The sequence below is a fragment of the Columba livia genome, chromosome 5, assembly GCF_036013475.1.
Source record: "Columba livia isolate bColLiv1 breed racing homer chromosome 5, bColLiv1.pat.W.v2, whole genome shotgun sequence".
NCBI lineage: Eukaryota > Metazoa > Chordata > Aves > Columbiformes > Columbidae > Columba > Columba livia.
In genome coordinates, this window is record NC_088606.1 from 38,688,802 (window position 1) to 38,704,043 (window position 15,242).

Consider the following 15,242-nt stretch of genomic DNA (forward strand, 5'->3'; position numbering starts at 1 on the left):
CAGAAACAAATAAGGCATTCAGTAACTCTGCCTTCTCTGTATCTTCTGTCACCAGGGCATCCACCTCATTCATCAGCGGGCCTACGTTGCCTCTATTGTTGGTTTTATCTGCCATGTATTTGAAGAAGCTCTTTCTGTTGTCCTTGACCCCTCTCTCGCCAGGTTTAATTCTATGGAGGCCTTAGCTTTCCTAGTTGCCTCCCTGCATGCTCTGACAGTAGCCTTATATTCTTCCCAAGTGGTGTAATTGCCAGCCCCTCCTTCCATGATCTGTAAACTCTCCTCTTCCACTTGAGCCTGCCCAGCAGTTCCCTGTTTAACCAAGCAGGTCTCCTGGCTCCCTTCCTTGACTTCCTATGTGTCGGAATGCTCTGATCTTGAGCTTGGAAGAAGCAGTCCTTGAATGCTAACCAACTATCTTGGGCCCCTTTATCTTCAAGTACCCTCTCCCATGGGATTTCCCCTAGCAATTGCTTGAAAAGACCAAAGTTTGCCCTGCTGAAGTCTAGGGTTGCGATTCTGCTTGGTATTCCTGTCATGTGAGATCCTGAGCTCCACCATCTCATGGCCACTGCAGCCAGGGCAACCTTTACTGCTTCAACCAGACCTTCCTTGTTAGTGAGGATGAGATCCAGCTGTGTTTCTCTCCTAGTTGCTTCATCCACCATTTGGATCAGGAAGTTATCATCAATGCACTGGAGGAACCTCCTAGACTGTGGCTGGCTGGCTGAGTAGTCCTTCCATCAAACATCAGGGTAGTTAAAATCCCCCACCACAACCAGGGCCTGTAATTGTGAGGCTGCTCTCAGCTGCCTGTAGAAGGCCTTGTCAACTTCCTTACTCTGATCTGGTGGCCTGTAATAGACACCCACAACAGCATCACCCCTGCCACCCTGCCACTTAATTCTCACCCAGAGACTCTCAACTTGCTCCTCATCAGCCCCTGGACAGTGCACAATACATTGTAGTTGCTCTCTCACATAAAGAGCAACTCCACCACCTTGCCTTGCTGGCCTGTCTTTCCTGAGAAGGACATAGCCGTCCATGACCACATTCCAGTCATGTATGCTGTCCCACCATGTCTCTGTAATTGCCAGCAGATCATAATCTCCTGATCAAACACAGGTTTTTAACTCTTCCTGCTTGTTCCCATGCTGTGTGCACTCATGTACAGGCATTTCAGGGAGCGAGCTGAGCACACTGATTTCACCCTAGGGGGATGGGAGGCCTCCTGGTTTTTATCAATTCTAAGGTGCTGCCCCACTGGTGCAAGCCCAGCTACAGCCCATCCCCCTTCAAATCTAGTTTAAAACTCTCTAAATGAGCCCTGCTAATTCCTGCCCCAGCATCCTTTTGCCCCTGTGAGATAAACCTTTCCCACGTATCACTGTCTGGACTGCTGTCTTATAAAAACAGCCGTTATTAAAGAATCCAAAGCCCTGCCTGTAGCACCAGTCTTGTAGCCAGTAATTTATGGACTGAATTCTTCTATTCCATCCCATGTCATCACCCAAAAATGGAAGGAGGGAAGAGAAAATAACTTGCACCCCAGACTCTTTAACCAACCGTCCCAAGGCCTTGAAATCTTTCTTCATTCCCCTCAGACTGCGGGATGCAGCTTCCTCCCCATGTGTCTGGAAGATCAGCAGTGGGTAGTAGTGTGTTGAGTGCACCAGGCTGGGGAGCATCCTGGTAATATCCCTGATCCAGGCTCCAGGTAGGCTAGCTGTGAAGCGGTGCTCCCTTGGGGTTGTGCTGATGATGCTTTTCAGTTGAAGTGTTGCTGCCATGTAGCCAGCAGTTTGACTGTGTTCTCTGGGTGTTAAGTCAGTGCCATGATCTTTAGTGAGACTGCCTTGTTAGTGAATTGGCTTGAAACCAGGCTTTAGCAAGGCAGGAGCACAGGGAAGAAGTCCTGCATTGCTGGATGCTGAGCTCCACTCAGCTCCCGTATGTTGAAAAGCACAGGTGTCATGGGATCCATAGGGACCCTGCATCACTGGGCTTTCACCTTGAAGAGCCAAGAGCATGCCCATGTCTTATCACTTTCTTGTTTTCTCGGTAGTCTTTTTTTTTTTCCTGCTACAATAAGAATTCCATCTGAGGAAGGATTTTATGTTTTTTAAAAAGGCAGTCTAAAAGAAAGAGTAGAAACTTGGATGACAGTCAGAACCCTGACAATTCCTCAAGGTTCCTGCTGGAGCCCTGGTCTGGGCGCCCTGCTGAGCCTCATACCAGTACCAGCAGCACCTGTGCTGCCTGAAGGGCATGCCCACTTCTGTCTCTGCTCCAGGGTGCACCTTGGTCCTACCATGTCACCTTGTCTCCATCCTTGTCCCCTGTGACATGTGTCTAGTTGTCACTTCTGTAAAGGTGGACCTGCTCCTGCAGCTCCTGACCAAAACCCAGCAGGAGATGCTGTGCACCAGTGGGAAGCACTTTGGCAAATTTCTGTCTTCCAGCAGGTTAGTTTGTATTGATTACATCTGGTAGATCTTCAGAGGCAGTGGTGATTCCCTCGATGTCACCAGGAACAGCGTGACAGCCACTACTGCATATTGTGTGAGATGTTTGTCTTGTTGCACCACAGTAGATGAAAAGCTTCAAGATGTGCTGTGGTGGAAAATCCCGAAGTATCAGAAAAGATCAAGTGTGCTGACAGTATAACAAGAACAACAGAATTTATAAATGTCGGTGTTCAAAGTGAATAATGCAATAAGTGAAGTGCAGCTAAGTAATGCTGCAGAGAGCTTTTTGATTAGAAATTGGAAATTTCTTCTTTAAAGGAGTGTTGCTCAAAAGTTAATAGCAATTGTTTTCTTCTGAAGTATGCGTATATAATCTTAGAGGTACTATACGAGAGCAGAACTTGGTCTTTATATATGGCAAGTGAAGCTGAAACTTGGGTGGCTTGACATGTGCTTTCAACTCTGCTTTGTAATTGCCTTCAGAAAGTCATGTAGAATCTTAACCTAGTTCCTGCTGCACTCAATTGAGTGATGATACTTAAGGCCTAATTCTTCAGTGCCTTGAGGTCATGACCAAGAAGTGCAGTGAAAATGCACGTTAGTGTAAATAATTTGAAGCTATAATTTTAAAATGTTTTACCCTTTCCATTTGTGCTGTTTAAACTTTTTGCATCTAATTTTGCTTAGAGAATTCAGTTTCCTTTTTATTTCATGACCTGACACAACAGTGCAGTGTTTGGATTTATAGGAAGATGTGAGAGTTTAATATGAGCTAATAAATACAAAATAATGTCTAAACAAAATACAAAATAGTGTCTAAACTGGTCTCAATATCCCTTTGAAAGATTATATATATGTATATTGTTTAATTTGAGCTAGAACTGTATTACTGAGTTTCAAAATTGCTATGTGCGTATACATATTCATTTTTGTCCACATTTGTGTGTGTGCATGAGCACTTTATAAAAGAAAGTAGTGAGGGAGTCTGGACTGATGCAGATTTATCCTTAGTCTCTATTATCTCTTGCTTAAAGGGATATCTCAGCTTCTTCTGGCTCCAGTGAAGGATGCCATGTTACAGCAATAGCCTTTTCACTGCTGAAACAGGGCAGAGCTGGGAAGTGGTCTGAGCTTCTCTCATTCTGGCACTTGACGGATCCTTGGGAGCTGGTAACTGGCAGCTGGAATGGCTTGTGGCTGTTTTATACATGTAATTGGATCTGTGTATTAGATGCTAGGGCACTATGTCATCTGTGAGAACGTGAAAAGTAGATACTGAAAGGACTAGGAAGGTATCTTCTCCCTTATGTAGGAGAGGTCGTTTAGTGGTGAACTGTTTCAGGAATGAATGTGTAGACTATGCATGTGTGAACATACTTAGGCTTTTTATTGTCTCAATTTTTAATAAAATATATTGAGATGGGAAATTTCAATACTTTCAATGTTAAAGAAGTTGAGGTTGTCAAACAGCTTTAATGCCAATGTCTGTAAGAGGCAGTGTTACCTCTTAGGCTAGGAAAGGTCATGACACAGCTCCACAGCAGCATCTCATCTAAGATGTAACTTGTCAAATGTGCTGATGGGAGAAAATTTAGAATGTAACATTTGACTTAGAGTTTTAAAGTGTCCTCACTGCAGTCACTGCACTGTGACTTTTTTTTTTTTTTTTTTTTTTTAAACTTACATTTTTACCTCAAGCCTGGCATGACCAGAAGAAGATAAGGCAGCACTTCCATGCTTTTAGAAGGTAGTTTGGGTTAAAAAGTAGTGTTCACGGTTGTTTGCCTGTGTCCTGCTGCCTCTTCTCAGCTGTATCATGAGCAGAGGGGAGGGAAGCTGCTCACTCTGAGCAAGGCGCGGTGCCTCCCCAGCTCCCGGTGCTGCCCCAGGGTTGGGGACAGCCAGAAGGCAGCTCCAGATGTCTGCAAGTGACAACCAGCAGCATGCTGGTCAGTCTGCTGCACCTGCTGGTTCCAGGGGGTTTCACTTGGTCTCACAGCAAGCTTTTTATCTTCCTTGACTTTTTATTTGAAGGTACCTCAAAAGCTCCTAGAAAGGTCTAAGCTTTTTGTGCTTTATAGCAAGGAAAGGAATTGTGTGAAGTATTGTGGGTTTTTTTGTTTGATTTTGTTTTGTTTTTGTTTGTTTGTTGTTCTTTTAGTTTTTATTTTTATTGAATGATGGCTTATGATAAAAGATCAGAACTGGGGGAGAAATGTGTGCATGGGATGACCCAAACCACAGCTGTATGCATCTTGGCAGGCTTTGCTCTTTCGGGGCATCGTGCTTTAGATAAGTCAGTTCAGAGCATTTAGCTGCCTGACACGGTGTGATAAAATCCTGCACTGGCTGAAGTCCGGAGCATGGTTCCCTCTGTACCATCCTCGTTTGCCTGCCTTGGAGGTGGTTGTCTGTCCTCACCATGTGCCCCTGCAGCCTGGGCTGATGCTGACTTTTGCTCCTGTCCTTGCAGTTTGAGCAACGAGAGGCAACCATGGCCCAAGCACCCACTGATCCAAGTAATGTGGAAGCTGTGGACCCAGAGGAGAGTTCTCCAAATATGATTGTCTACAGAAAGGTAAGGATTTGGAGCTGTTCGTAAAAACCTGTTCCTGTGTGATTGGCTTGTAAAAGGATGCCATGCCCCTTTGTATGTCAAAGGTATGTTTCAGGCTGCTTGGATGCATATCTGAAATAGTTTTCAGGAAAGCAGGTGTTCTACACGAAAGCATTTGGGCACTTGGAAGTCTTATTCTGTTCAGTGGAAACATTTAACCTTGTTAGTATAAAATAATCAAGGACAAGCTAATACTTTGAAATCTCTAAATTCTTCTGAATAATTGTGACGTGACTTTAGCTAACCATTTCAGTTTACAAAGTCTAGCTAAAATAAATGTACATACCTTCCAAGTCTTATCACACTAAGCATGCAACAGCTGTCATACAACAATCTTTTAGTACATTTTTCTATTTTCTGTAATGCTTTTTTGTTGCATAATTTACAGTTTGATTTTTTTGCAGGTAGTTGTTATTACTTCCCATTGCATTGCTTAAATTAAAAAAGAGAAACTTCTCAAGTCCTAGTAAAAAATGAATTAGACCAAGGTAAAATAGCAGCAATGAATGATGTCAAAGAACATTCTTTCACCATGATAAAATGTCTTGTTCTGAAATACTTTGGAGGTAGTATAAAAGACAAAGGAAAGGAATCTGTTGATCCATTTGCTAAGGCATTGTTTTTTACTCTGGGGTAGGTCTGTCTGTTATCGATGAAATTGAATCTTTTTGTAATTTAGTGGAATCATGTAAACGTTTATTTAGCCTGGAAATGATTCTTACATAGCATATGAAAGTGCTATATGATTCTGACAAAAATAAGACTTCTTGCATGGTTCAAATAAGCTACTGTTCTGTTAATTCAAGAGATACAGTCCTAGCTCAAATCAGGTTTCCTTGTGTAGTATGATCCTGGCTAAAATTTATATTTTCACTTATTTTTACACTTTACAAAATAGCTATAAATAACTGGAATGTGTTGGCTGTACATGATACTGTTTTCTGCTTACATGACTGCAATCTTGATGACTTTCATATGCTGAGACAATAATTTAGGTTTCATACAGAGCATAAGTTATTTAAAGTGTTACGTTTTGATAACCGTGATTTTGGTTTATTTGTTGCGTATTTGGTTTGGAAACTGGAATTGTTAACATGGGAAACTTTTCTGGGTAGTGTGTAGGCTTGTTTGTTTTGAATGTGTTAAGAACACACTTCGGCTGCTAATTTGGAAGTAGCAGTAGTTGTTTAGTCATATTCTCTTTCTAGAACCTGTTTGCTGAGAGGTCCAACACCAGCAGGTTGAAGCAGATTTGGGATATGAAATAAATTTCTGGTTGTATGTTCTAGAATTAGGGCATTAAACCTCTGACTTGGCAGAGAATCCACTTGCCTCTTCTTGAGAACACTACATTTTATTTGAACGTACCTCACTTTCTGTTCATCTTATGACGTTTCTACTAAAGGAATTTTCCATTTCTTTGCCTTTTCTGTTTCATGATTGTCACTGTAGAATAAGGCTTGCAAGTTCTGTGGTATCAACAGGGAGCATACCCATATCATTTGATTCTTCTCTCCTTACTGGTGTTCCTCATATGTCAGTATTATCAGCCCTTCGTTATACAGTCATCTGTCAAAATACATAGTCATCTTTTAGAATAGCATGCCTCATGCATTGTTCAATAATACTGTATTCTGTATTATCTATATTAAGCTAATGCATGTCTGTAGTGGTTTCTTTGTTGTTGTTGAGGGATTTGTTGCTTTTATGAATAGGGTTAATATTACCTTTTCTTCAGAGTTAATTTCCATTGGTGATTGACTTTTTAAATTGAATTTACTGTTTATTAGTTATATGTACTACACATGAATTATATGTTCCTTATTGTTGAGAAATCATATGCAAAATCTGAGACAAGGCTCTTATTCTCTTGATTATCTTTCCTCTCTCCAAATGTGTGTTTAGCTCTCCATCTCTTATTTCCTTTCAAATGGCTTGATTGCCGGTAATGAATGAGAAAAACACTACACTGGACTCCTTGGAATAGAGAACACAATCTGGCTGTGTATCATTCAGTTCAGGGTTGGTGTTGTGTCACAGTAAAATAAAAGGTTTGCTTCTCACAGCAGGGATCCTGAGATGCAATTTTTGATCCCTTGAAGTGAGAAGTAGTAAGGGTGGGCTTCAGTAATGGAAGCCAAATAATTCCTGCTGTAAGTGTCGAATGTTCTGTTGCTTGTCATAGCTGTCCTGTTTGTGGGTTTTGAGGGAGGAAGGCCCTATGAGTACAACCCCAAATTGTTCATGCTTTCTTTACTGAGACTGCCTGAGTTCTGTTTGAAGTTCATAAGCCAAGAGGGTGGTTGTTGTAGCCTGGTTTTCTTTATAATCACTGGCAAGAGACAGACACACCTAAAGGACAAATCAGATCTTAGGTGGTGCTGAGTGACCCTTTGGAGAAACCTCTGTTTTGTTAATGGAGAAAAACCTAGAACAGGCTGTTCTCTTTACTTAGGTAGGTGAAACTAAGCGGGATGGATTTTGGCCATGCAGAACAAAATAAACTAATTTATTTTGACTCTAATTAGTTTGTGATATTCTCTATGGACTATTGCAAGCAAATGGTTTCTAACTGCTTTGATTGCTACAGCAGATGGTCTCAATGAGGTAAGTCTTAGTTTCTTCTACCTTTGGGCTTAACTTTTTGGGGACTGATATTTATCAAATTCAGAGACATGTTATTTTTTTTAAGCCAAAATGCTCATTGTTGCCCTGCTGTTCTGGGAGACATCTGTGTGTCAGTTTGGTAGTACAGAGGCCCTCATTAGGGTAAGTAATGTTCAGGGTGTAATTTGCATCACCCTACATTTGTTAAAAGGAATTTTACCCTAAACTGCATGAGCAGTATTGACTAGGTCTCTGTTGACTATCACGGTGGCCTCAACACCTCGCTGTCAGGTACTTATGTCATATGGTAGACATCAATAATTAAGCAAGCTGCACCCCACTCCTAGGATCTGTGATTTCTCTCATCCCCCTGTATGTCTCAGTGCTTAGCCCTGGGCTGGTTATAGGACTGTGTGTAGTGCCGCATTGAGGGTGTGCTGTCATTTATCTTGTGTACTGAATGAAAAATTTGAGGGTGCTGCAGACATTGTATTGCCATTAAATGCTGCACTGTGAGTAAAACATAGGAACCATCTTTTCTTTAATTGGTCTGGCCACATCTGGAGGAGCTGCTTATTTAGTTTTTTTTGTTGGGATTACTTCTGGAAGAGTGGTATGTGGTGCTTAAAAAAGACTTTGAAATGTGCTACCCTCCTTTTTGTTGGAGCAGGTGATGTTGATACACAAGGGCTTCTGTGGAAGTGAGTGACATCCCCATCTTCACTTTAGTCTGTGAGTGCTGTGTGGGTGCTGCAGCACAGAAGGAAAAAAAATGCAATAAAGAGCCAGTAAGAGGAGAAAAATGCACTCCAAGCAAACAGTAACAGAAAATATCAATTGATTTTAAATGCCTGTCACTTTCCCTTGAAATCCAGCCACTCTTGATTGCCCTTCTGGCTTCCAAGTTCTGGTTACTGTGTCCCAGGGGCCCTTTGGCTCGTTGTTCCAACAATGCAGGTCTGAAAGTTCATCCTCTGCAGACTGTATCAAAAGACAAACAGTTCTTGGGTACTTCTGGCACCAGACCTATTAGGTTGCCAAATAATTTGGCAAATCAAATCAGCTTACAGAAAGGATGGTGGAAAATTGTCATGTCACTGAAAGGAAAGAAAAATGGAAATATTTAGGCTTGACTAAATAAGAACTGAAAGCACCAATAAGGAAGAATTGTTTAGGAGTACCTGGGGAATATACCAAGAAGGATGAAAACACAGAAATGAAAATATAGATTGGATAGCAAAGCGTACTTGTTCCTGAGAAAGATCTCTTAGGATGGAGTTGAGTTCGCAAGCTGTACTGTTTTGTATGTTTAGGATCACTGTGAGCATGGATGCTCTGAAGGATATCAGAGGGTATAGTGAAATAAATGACCTGCATTATCTGATGGTACGTTTCCATCTCTGCTTAATTTTGCCACATGTATCTTCTATATCTGCTTGCTAACATCAGCACTTAGTGAGTTAAATTTTGAATTTTTATGGTTACTCATCGTAAATCTTTTAAACAAGCAGGAAAATCTAATTTCCAAAGGCAATTACTGTTCTAAGTAAATGTAATACAAACTTGCAGCTGCCACAAGATGCTTTCAGAAAAATCTGAGCTGTTTGCTACCTTCAGTACTTGGCAGCCTGACTCTTTTTTTAAATGCCGGTTTAAGATCTGAATTATCTTTTAAAACAACAACAAAAAAATGCAGCCTTACATTAGCAACATTTCTCCAGGCAGATTCCAGAGTTCAAGTTGTGGAAAATAGCTGGAGTCTTGCTGTCAGACCTGATCTGACATGGTGATGGGGTGAGAAATGGGAGAATAAGCGGTTGTGAAGATAGATGTATGCATGCAAAAAATGTGTGGACCACAAAGCACAAAGATAGGAGGGAGGAGGCTGTTGTTAAAATTAGCAGTTCAAATTAAAAAAAAAGCTGGTATTGGGAGCTAGTCAAAAGACTGAGACTACTATTTGATTGCTCTTAATTTGTGCTAAATAGCACATGAAAATCTCAACAGGATGCTGTCCAAGCAATCAAAAGCAGACAAAACCAGTAAGGGTGGAGTCCAAATAATGACTTGTTGCAAAGAAAGAAAAAGATGCAGTGTATTTCTATGCATGCAACTTTTATACTTTATTAAATGAAAGCAGTCTGCATCTTTTTTGAGGTTTCCTAACCCTTTCAAGGCTTTATGCTGTTCTAGTGAAAGGCAGGAGATCCTAAAATGCATTTGAACCATTGAATACTTTTGGCATTTTTTTCGTTTGTCTCTTGAATTATATTTTAGGATTCTGCTGCATTTAACCTTATTTTTGTACATGAAATACAAGATTCTCACACAATTGCTTCTGTTTTGTAATTGGTTCTTTAATTTAAAATTATAATGATAATGCAGGATTGATAACACTGCAGACCTACAGTCTTCAAATTTTACCCAAAGATTTTTCTGTTCCTTCGTTGGAGATTACACCATTTCGAGGACTGAATTTGAGTGTACATATCAGTACTTCAGGAACTGAAACATGCACAGTTTTTGATAAGTAATGCACAAGCTAGCATTGTTAGTGTTGGAAAACAAATTTAAACCTATCTGGTTACCAAGATGTGTTAACATACAGGTTAGGTAGCAGGGCAGCTTTAACTCTGCGCTTTTGTATTGCACAGTGAAAAGTGGGTTTCAGTATATTTATCAGCACAGATACCCATGTGCCTTTGCTGTAAACAGAAGCTGACCATTTATTGAAACTTTGTTAATTTCTTCATGCAGTTGATTCAGCCTGTCACAACTGCAGTGGGTGGTACATGGGGAGGGGGAAACGCCTGTGTGCAAGATGGGCTGCTTGTTAAACTGTGGCTGCAGCAGTAGGTGGTTTTTATCTAGGAGATTCCTTCTTGACATTACCTTTAATAACAGGTGTAATATTCAATAATTCTCCTTTCCATACGTCATGTAGCAAAATCTTGGGTAATCACAGTATAGTGGCATTAAATTGAATCCAACAGAGGGAGAGGCCGTTCAATGGGGGGCAGAGATGGGAATGGCTGTGTGCAATCAGTCTGTTGGGTAGAAGCAGCAGAGAGACCTGAGTATGCTGGTAAGTTGTAGGACAGTCGTTGTCTAGTATTGTACTATACCAATGAAAACCACAAATGTTATTATGGTGTCTTGGAGAAACATTTCTGGGGGAGGGATAGGTGTCAATAATATTACATAGAGGGCTGGTGATCTGGCCTCATCTTGGTCTGGGTGTATGTCTTCTCTGGTGTCATCTCGTGTCTTCAGAAAACATTACCTGGTTACACAGGACGGACTAGAAACAGGTGGCTTATTTAGCTGAGCAAAACAAAATGAGATAGGAGAGATGGAATTGCTCTGCAAGAGTGCTCTATGGGATAAATGTCGGGCAGGGAGAAGCCGAGAATAGTACTGGCGCACACACAAATGGGTTTGTTGTTTCTTTCCATCATTTGTTTTGCAGTAATAGTTAGGACTTAGCTGAGGTTAAAGATTCAGCTTAATAGTGGTGTGCAAAGTTACAAAGAGGGAAATGCATTTCATGTGGTAGGTAGTTAGACCCTCAAATAACTATTTTCTTGTTTCTTTTTCTAGATATATACATGCATATATATATATATGTACACACACAGACATGCCTTGGAAGTAAAGAAGATGAAAAAGTAATCTTTATATTTTTCCTGGCTAGATGTTTAGCCTAATATAGGAGATATATATATCTCTCCATTATGTATGTTCTAAGAATATATATCTGTATGATATATGTTCTTATATATCCCATATGCCTTAAATCTTTCCATTCAAATAATGCATGCACAGAATAATTCCTGTTTGCATTTCACACATACAAATCTGCCTTTCTCATCTTGGAAAAGGTGGCCTTAGCTCTTGTGTGTTGTATCCCTCTTTGTAGTAAGATATTTTGGTGATAAACATATAGTTATCTTTATTCTTTTGTAGTTTTCTCCGTATTTAGAAACAGTTTTCTTACTAAATTTATTGAGCTTTCTTTCCTCTCTGACTCATCTTTGTTCCTGTTTCTAACTGAAACAAACTGTCTCTTGCACCCATCAGAGTCTAATTACAGTGATCTATTACTTTAGCTGTTCTCAGAGGCAGAAGAAAGATGAGCTAGGACCAATAGTTATGAAAACTTCAAAGTGTATTTTTAGCGAAGGAACCAGTACAAATTTAGAATACAGAGATAAAAAGAGAAGGTTCAGCTAGAGGGTAAGATTTTGCTATTCTAGCTGTAGCACTTAGTGCTTTGCATTTTTGGAAACAGTTCTCTTTTATTCCCCCAGCATCTTTTTCATGTCATTATTTGTGTATTTGTTGTTGTCAGCATTTTAAGTTATGGTATTGAAGTATTTTCACTATATTTTTTAATTTACTTTTGCATGTTGTTTTGGGCAGGATGCTGAATATGAGTGTTTTCTTTCTGCCTAAAGTGTTATTGTAGCCATAGGATTGTTTCCTTTATCAAAACAAAATGAAGTAGTGAAGTAGTAAAGAGCTACCAGCCTGACTCATTCCAGGAGGCAGCTTCTGTGTATTTCGGATGCAGTCTTGAAGCCTAATATTGAGATGGAAGATAAAAGATTTTGGATGGAAGTGGATGAAATGCACACAAAGCCTTTTTGTTTTTATTGTAACTTGTGCTAAACCCCTATTCTGTCCTGATTAATGAAATACCACTTCAGAGGATTGTGAACTTCGTTGAGGGGGAGGATTCATGTCAATAAATAGAATTAAATGTGCAGGAACATGAAAATATGCAAATATGGTTTTCCATTTAAAACCTCATGTTTTCTACCCTAAGACACTTTGAAGCACGCTTATTTTTTTTCATGAGGAGCTGTCATTCCATGTTCAAGGGGAAGCAATTACTTCCATCCTTTTTTTCTTTATCATTGCTGTTGTTGTCCTGTATTTTCTTTTTCCTTGTCTCTCTGGAGTTAAATGAACTGTAGAAAATGAAAAGTAACTGGTTAACCAGACACTGAAGTGGACAGGTCTGCTTAACAAGGAATTGTATACTCATTCTTGAGTATATTCAGTGTTTCAGTTCAAAGGCTACATGTCTTTGAGAGGGGCGGGGGAAAGTGGGCAAAGGTGGTCGTTTAATACAATATCTCCCTACTTTGCTTTTCTTTGTTAACAGAACTTGCTAATGTGACCTTGCACTAAAGTGTTTAGAAACTGTGCTTTGGACCAATAATTTGGTGCCTTTGAAGGTAAAGTGCTACATATTTGTAGCATGCACAAGAAGAAACAATGAAATTTTTTATGTCTTTTCCTAATGCTTCAGTGGCAGCATGAGTGGCATAGGTTGGAAGAAGAACTTAATCAGGGAGCACATTAATGAATTTTTCAGGCTGATGTCTTGATTGAAAGAGAAGGCAGATCACCTCCAATTTTGTTCATATTTTAGTTTTGTAAAAATGGGGTTCTGTGAGACTGAAGTCAAATAGAAATGGTTCTGTGGTTATATTTTTAAACTCTAGATGGAAATGGTTTTGTGTACCAGTCTTCCCAGAGTATAGTGCTGTAGGTGTCACTTCTGTTCTTGTCCTCTGCCAGTTATTTTCAGATGTATTTTTCCCTCATTTGATGAAAATAGGTTTGGTGGCCATTGCATATGAAGAATTTTCCTCTCTGGCTCTGTTACCATTTCCTTTTTTTTTTCTTTATGTCTTGCACTACTTGGCAGTTTTAGCAAGGGGACCTGGAACTGGAGGGCCACGGAGCCTGTAGAACAACTTCTGTATTTGCAAGCACAATTTTCTGCTTGCTGGGATGACCATGGCTGCAGGAGCTGTTTTGGTGGTGCCCCAGATAAAGGGAATATTCCATTCACGGATGCTATAATTAGGTGCCTTTCTCCATCAGTAAATCCACACAATTCTGTTAAACATGGGCTTGTAGCTATGTACAAATTAGCTCATTCAATAACTTGCACAAAATGTCACATGAATTGTGGCAGCACTGGGTTCTTGTCACTTGCACTGTTCCCCACTGGGCTCTTAATAGTAAAATTAACTGGAGCTGTGTTAATTATATTTTTTTCCATGCGTGGAAAAGCAGAGCTACAATAATGGCACTACTGTTGTCTGTTCACTGAAGATAGTTCAACCATTGGCTTGTATCTGGACTAATCTGTGGAAAAAACAGTGGGTAAACCCGAGCCAAAGTGGTTTTTTTCCTTGATCCTGTTACCAAGAAAGGTGACCTACTTCGGTAGTGATTTTTTTTTTTAAGTGTTTTTGACTGGAAAGCACTTAAAGCATGTTGAGTTATAACAAGTTTTCCTTTCTGCGTGCAAGAAAGAAACCTTCGTTTACTTTTTTCAACAATAAAAATGGTGTTTAAATTGTTCATAGTATGTTTAGGATCCAGCTTGTTTAGCCTTCTGCTTGAGAAATGTCTGAGAATTTCAGGGGGCATAGGAAAGACCTGGACCCAAACTTGCATGAAGTTATGACAGACTTAAAGTTTTGTGGCAGTGGCCTATGCTCTGATTCTGTTTTTGCTAAACTGTTCATTTTGTGTGTATGTGACTGACATTCATGGGTAATAGTGTTTGAAGGAAAAATAGAGGATTGAAGGAGAATACACCAAAAGTACGCAGAAAAGTGAACTGGAAGGATGATGCATTTTGGAGAGAGGTAAGACTCAAGATTGCTTTTAAGAAAACAGCGTTTGCTGAGTTCCAAGAGATATTTAGAAGTACTTAAAGCAGTTTTTCAGCAGTCTTAAAAGTATCCGACTCCACTTGCGGGCTGCATGCAAGCTCTAATTGTAGTCTGCTGGCATTGTTGTCTCTAATTGTGTAAACTTTATTGATTTGAGAAATATTTGTCCATAGAATAAGGCCTTGAGTCACCTCTGAGGTGCAGGTGAAGGCACACAGAAGCCATGTGCTTCTACTCCATTTTGCCGTTTCCTGATTATTCCCCACCAAAAAATGTTTCATTTGACAGTCTTGAGTTCTCATGGTGTAGCTGTTTCAAATGAGTAGAAGTTATTATGAAGGTTGGGTGCCTTTTAGGCTGCTGTTGTCTCAGTTGCACTGAGTTCATCTGCTGGCCTGAGGGTGAGCAATGAAAGGGAGACATGGTTGTGTGCTGGGGCACGTACATGGTGGTGGACCCTGCATTACTCCATTATTTTGAGGCATTCAGTTGAAGTGCTGAGGAAAAGAGTCAATGACCAGAGAAACCATTTAAATATGTCAAGTTGCAGAGAGCTTCCTGGGGTTTTCAAGGACAGGCAGCTGAGATGCTTTTTTCTAAATGAATTACAAAAACATGGAGGAATGGGTAAACTGGCTCCATTACTTTAATAGTTCTTTTCCCTAGTGTCTTAATTTTTTGCATACTTATTTATGCAGTTGACCGGCTTTCAAGGGCAAGCAAAATTATGAGGCAGGGAAACTGGTTAATGGAGGGAGATTGTAACAAGAGAGGAGGCAGCTGTTTTAGCTTGTAGGTTTACATCTTGCAGCCAGACTTTAATCCAAAGCATAAGAAAACAATGACAGT

At 40.2% G+C, this 15,242-nt stretch overlaps 1 protein-coding gene across 2 annotated transcripts in view; it reads left to right on the plus strand.

Moving 5' to 3' along the window:
• The window catches only part of RGS6 (regulator of G protein signaling 6), a 287,036-nt gene that overhangs the window by 13,092 nt on the left and 258,702 nt on the right, over positions 1–15,242 (plus strand). For both annotated transcript variants that reach the window (XM_065064488.1, XM_065064489.1), the window contains exon 2: positions 4,942–5,046. In XM_065064488.1, the coding sequence (XP_064920560.1) occupies positions 4,963–5,046 (84 nt within the window). In that variant the 5' untranslated portion in view covers positions 4,942–4,962. The remainder of the gene's footprint in view (positions 1–4,941; positions 5,047–15,242) is intronic.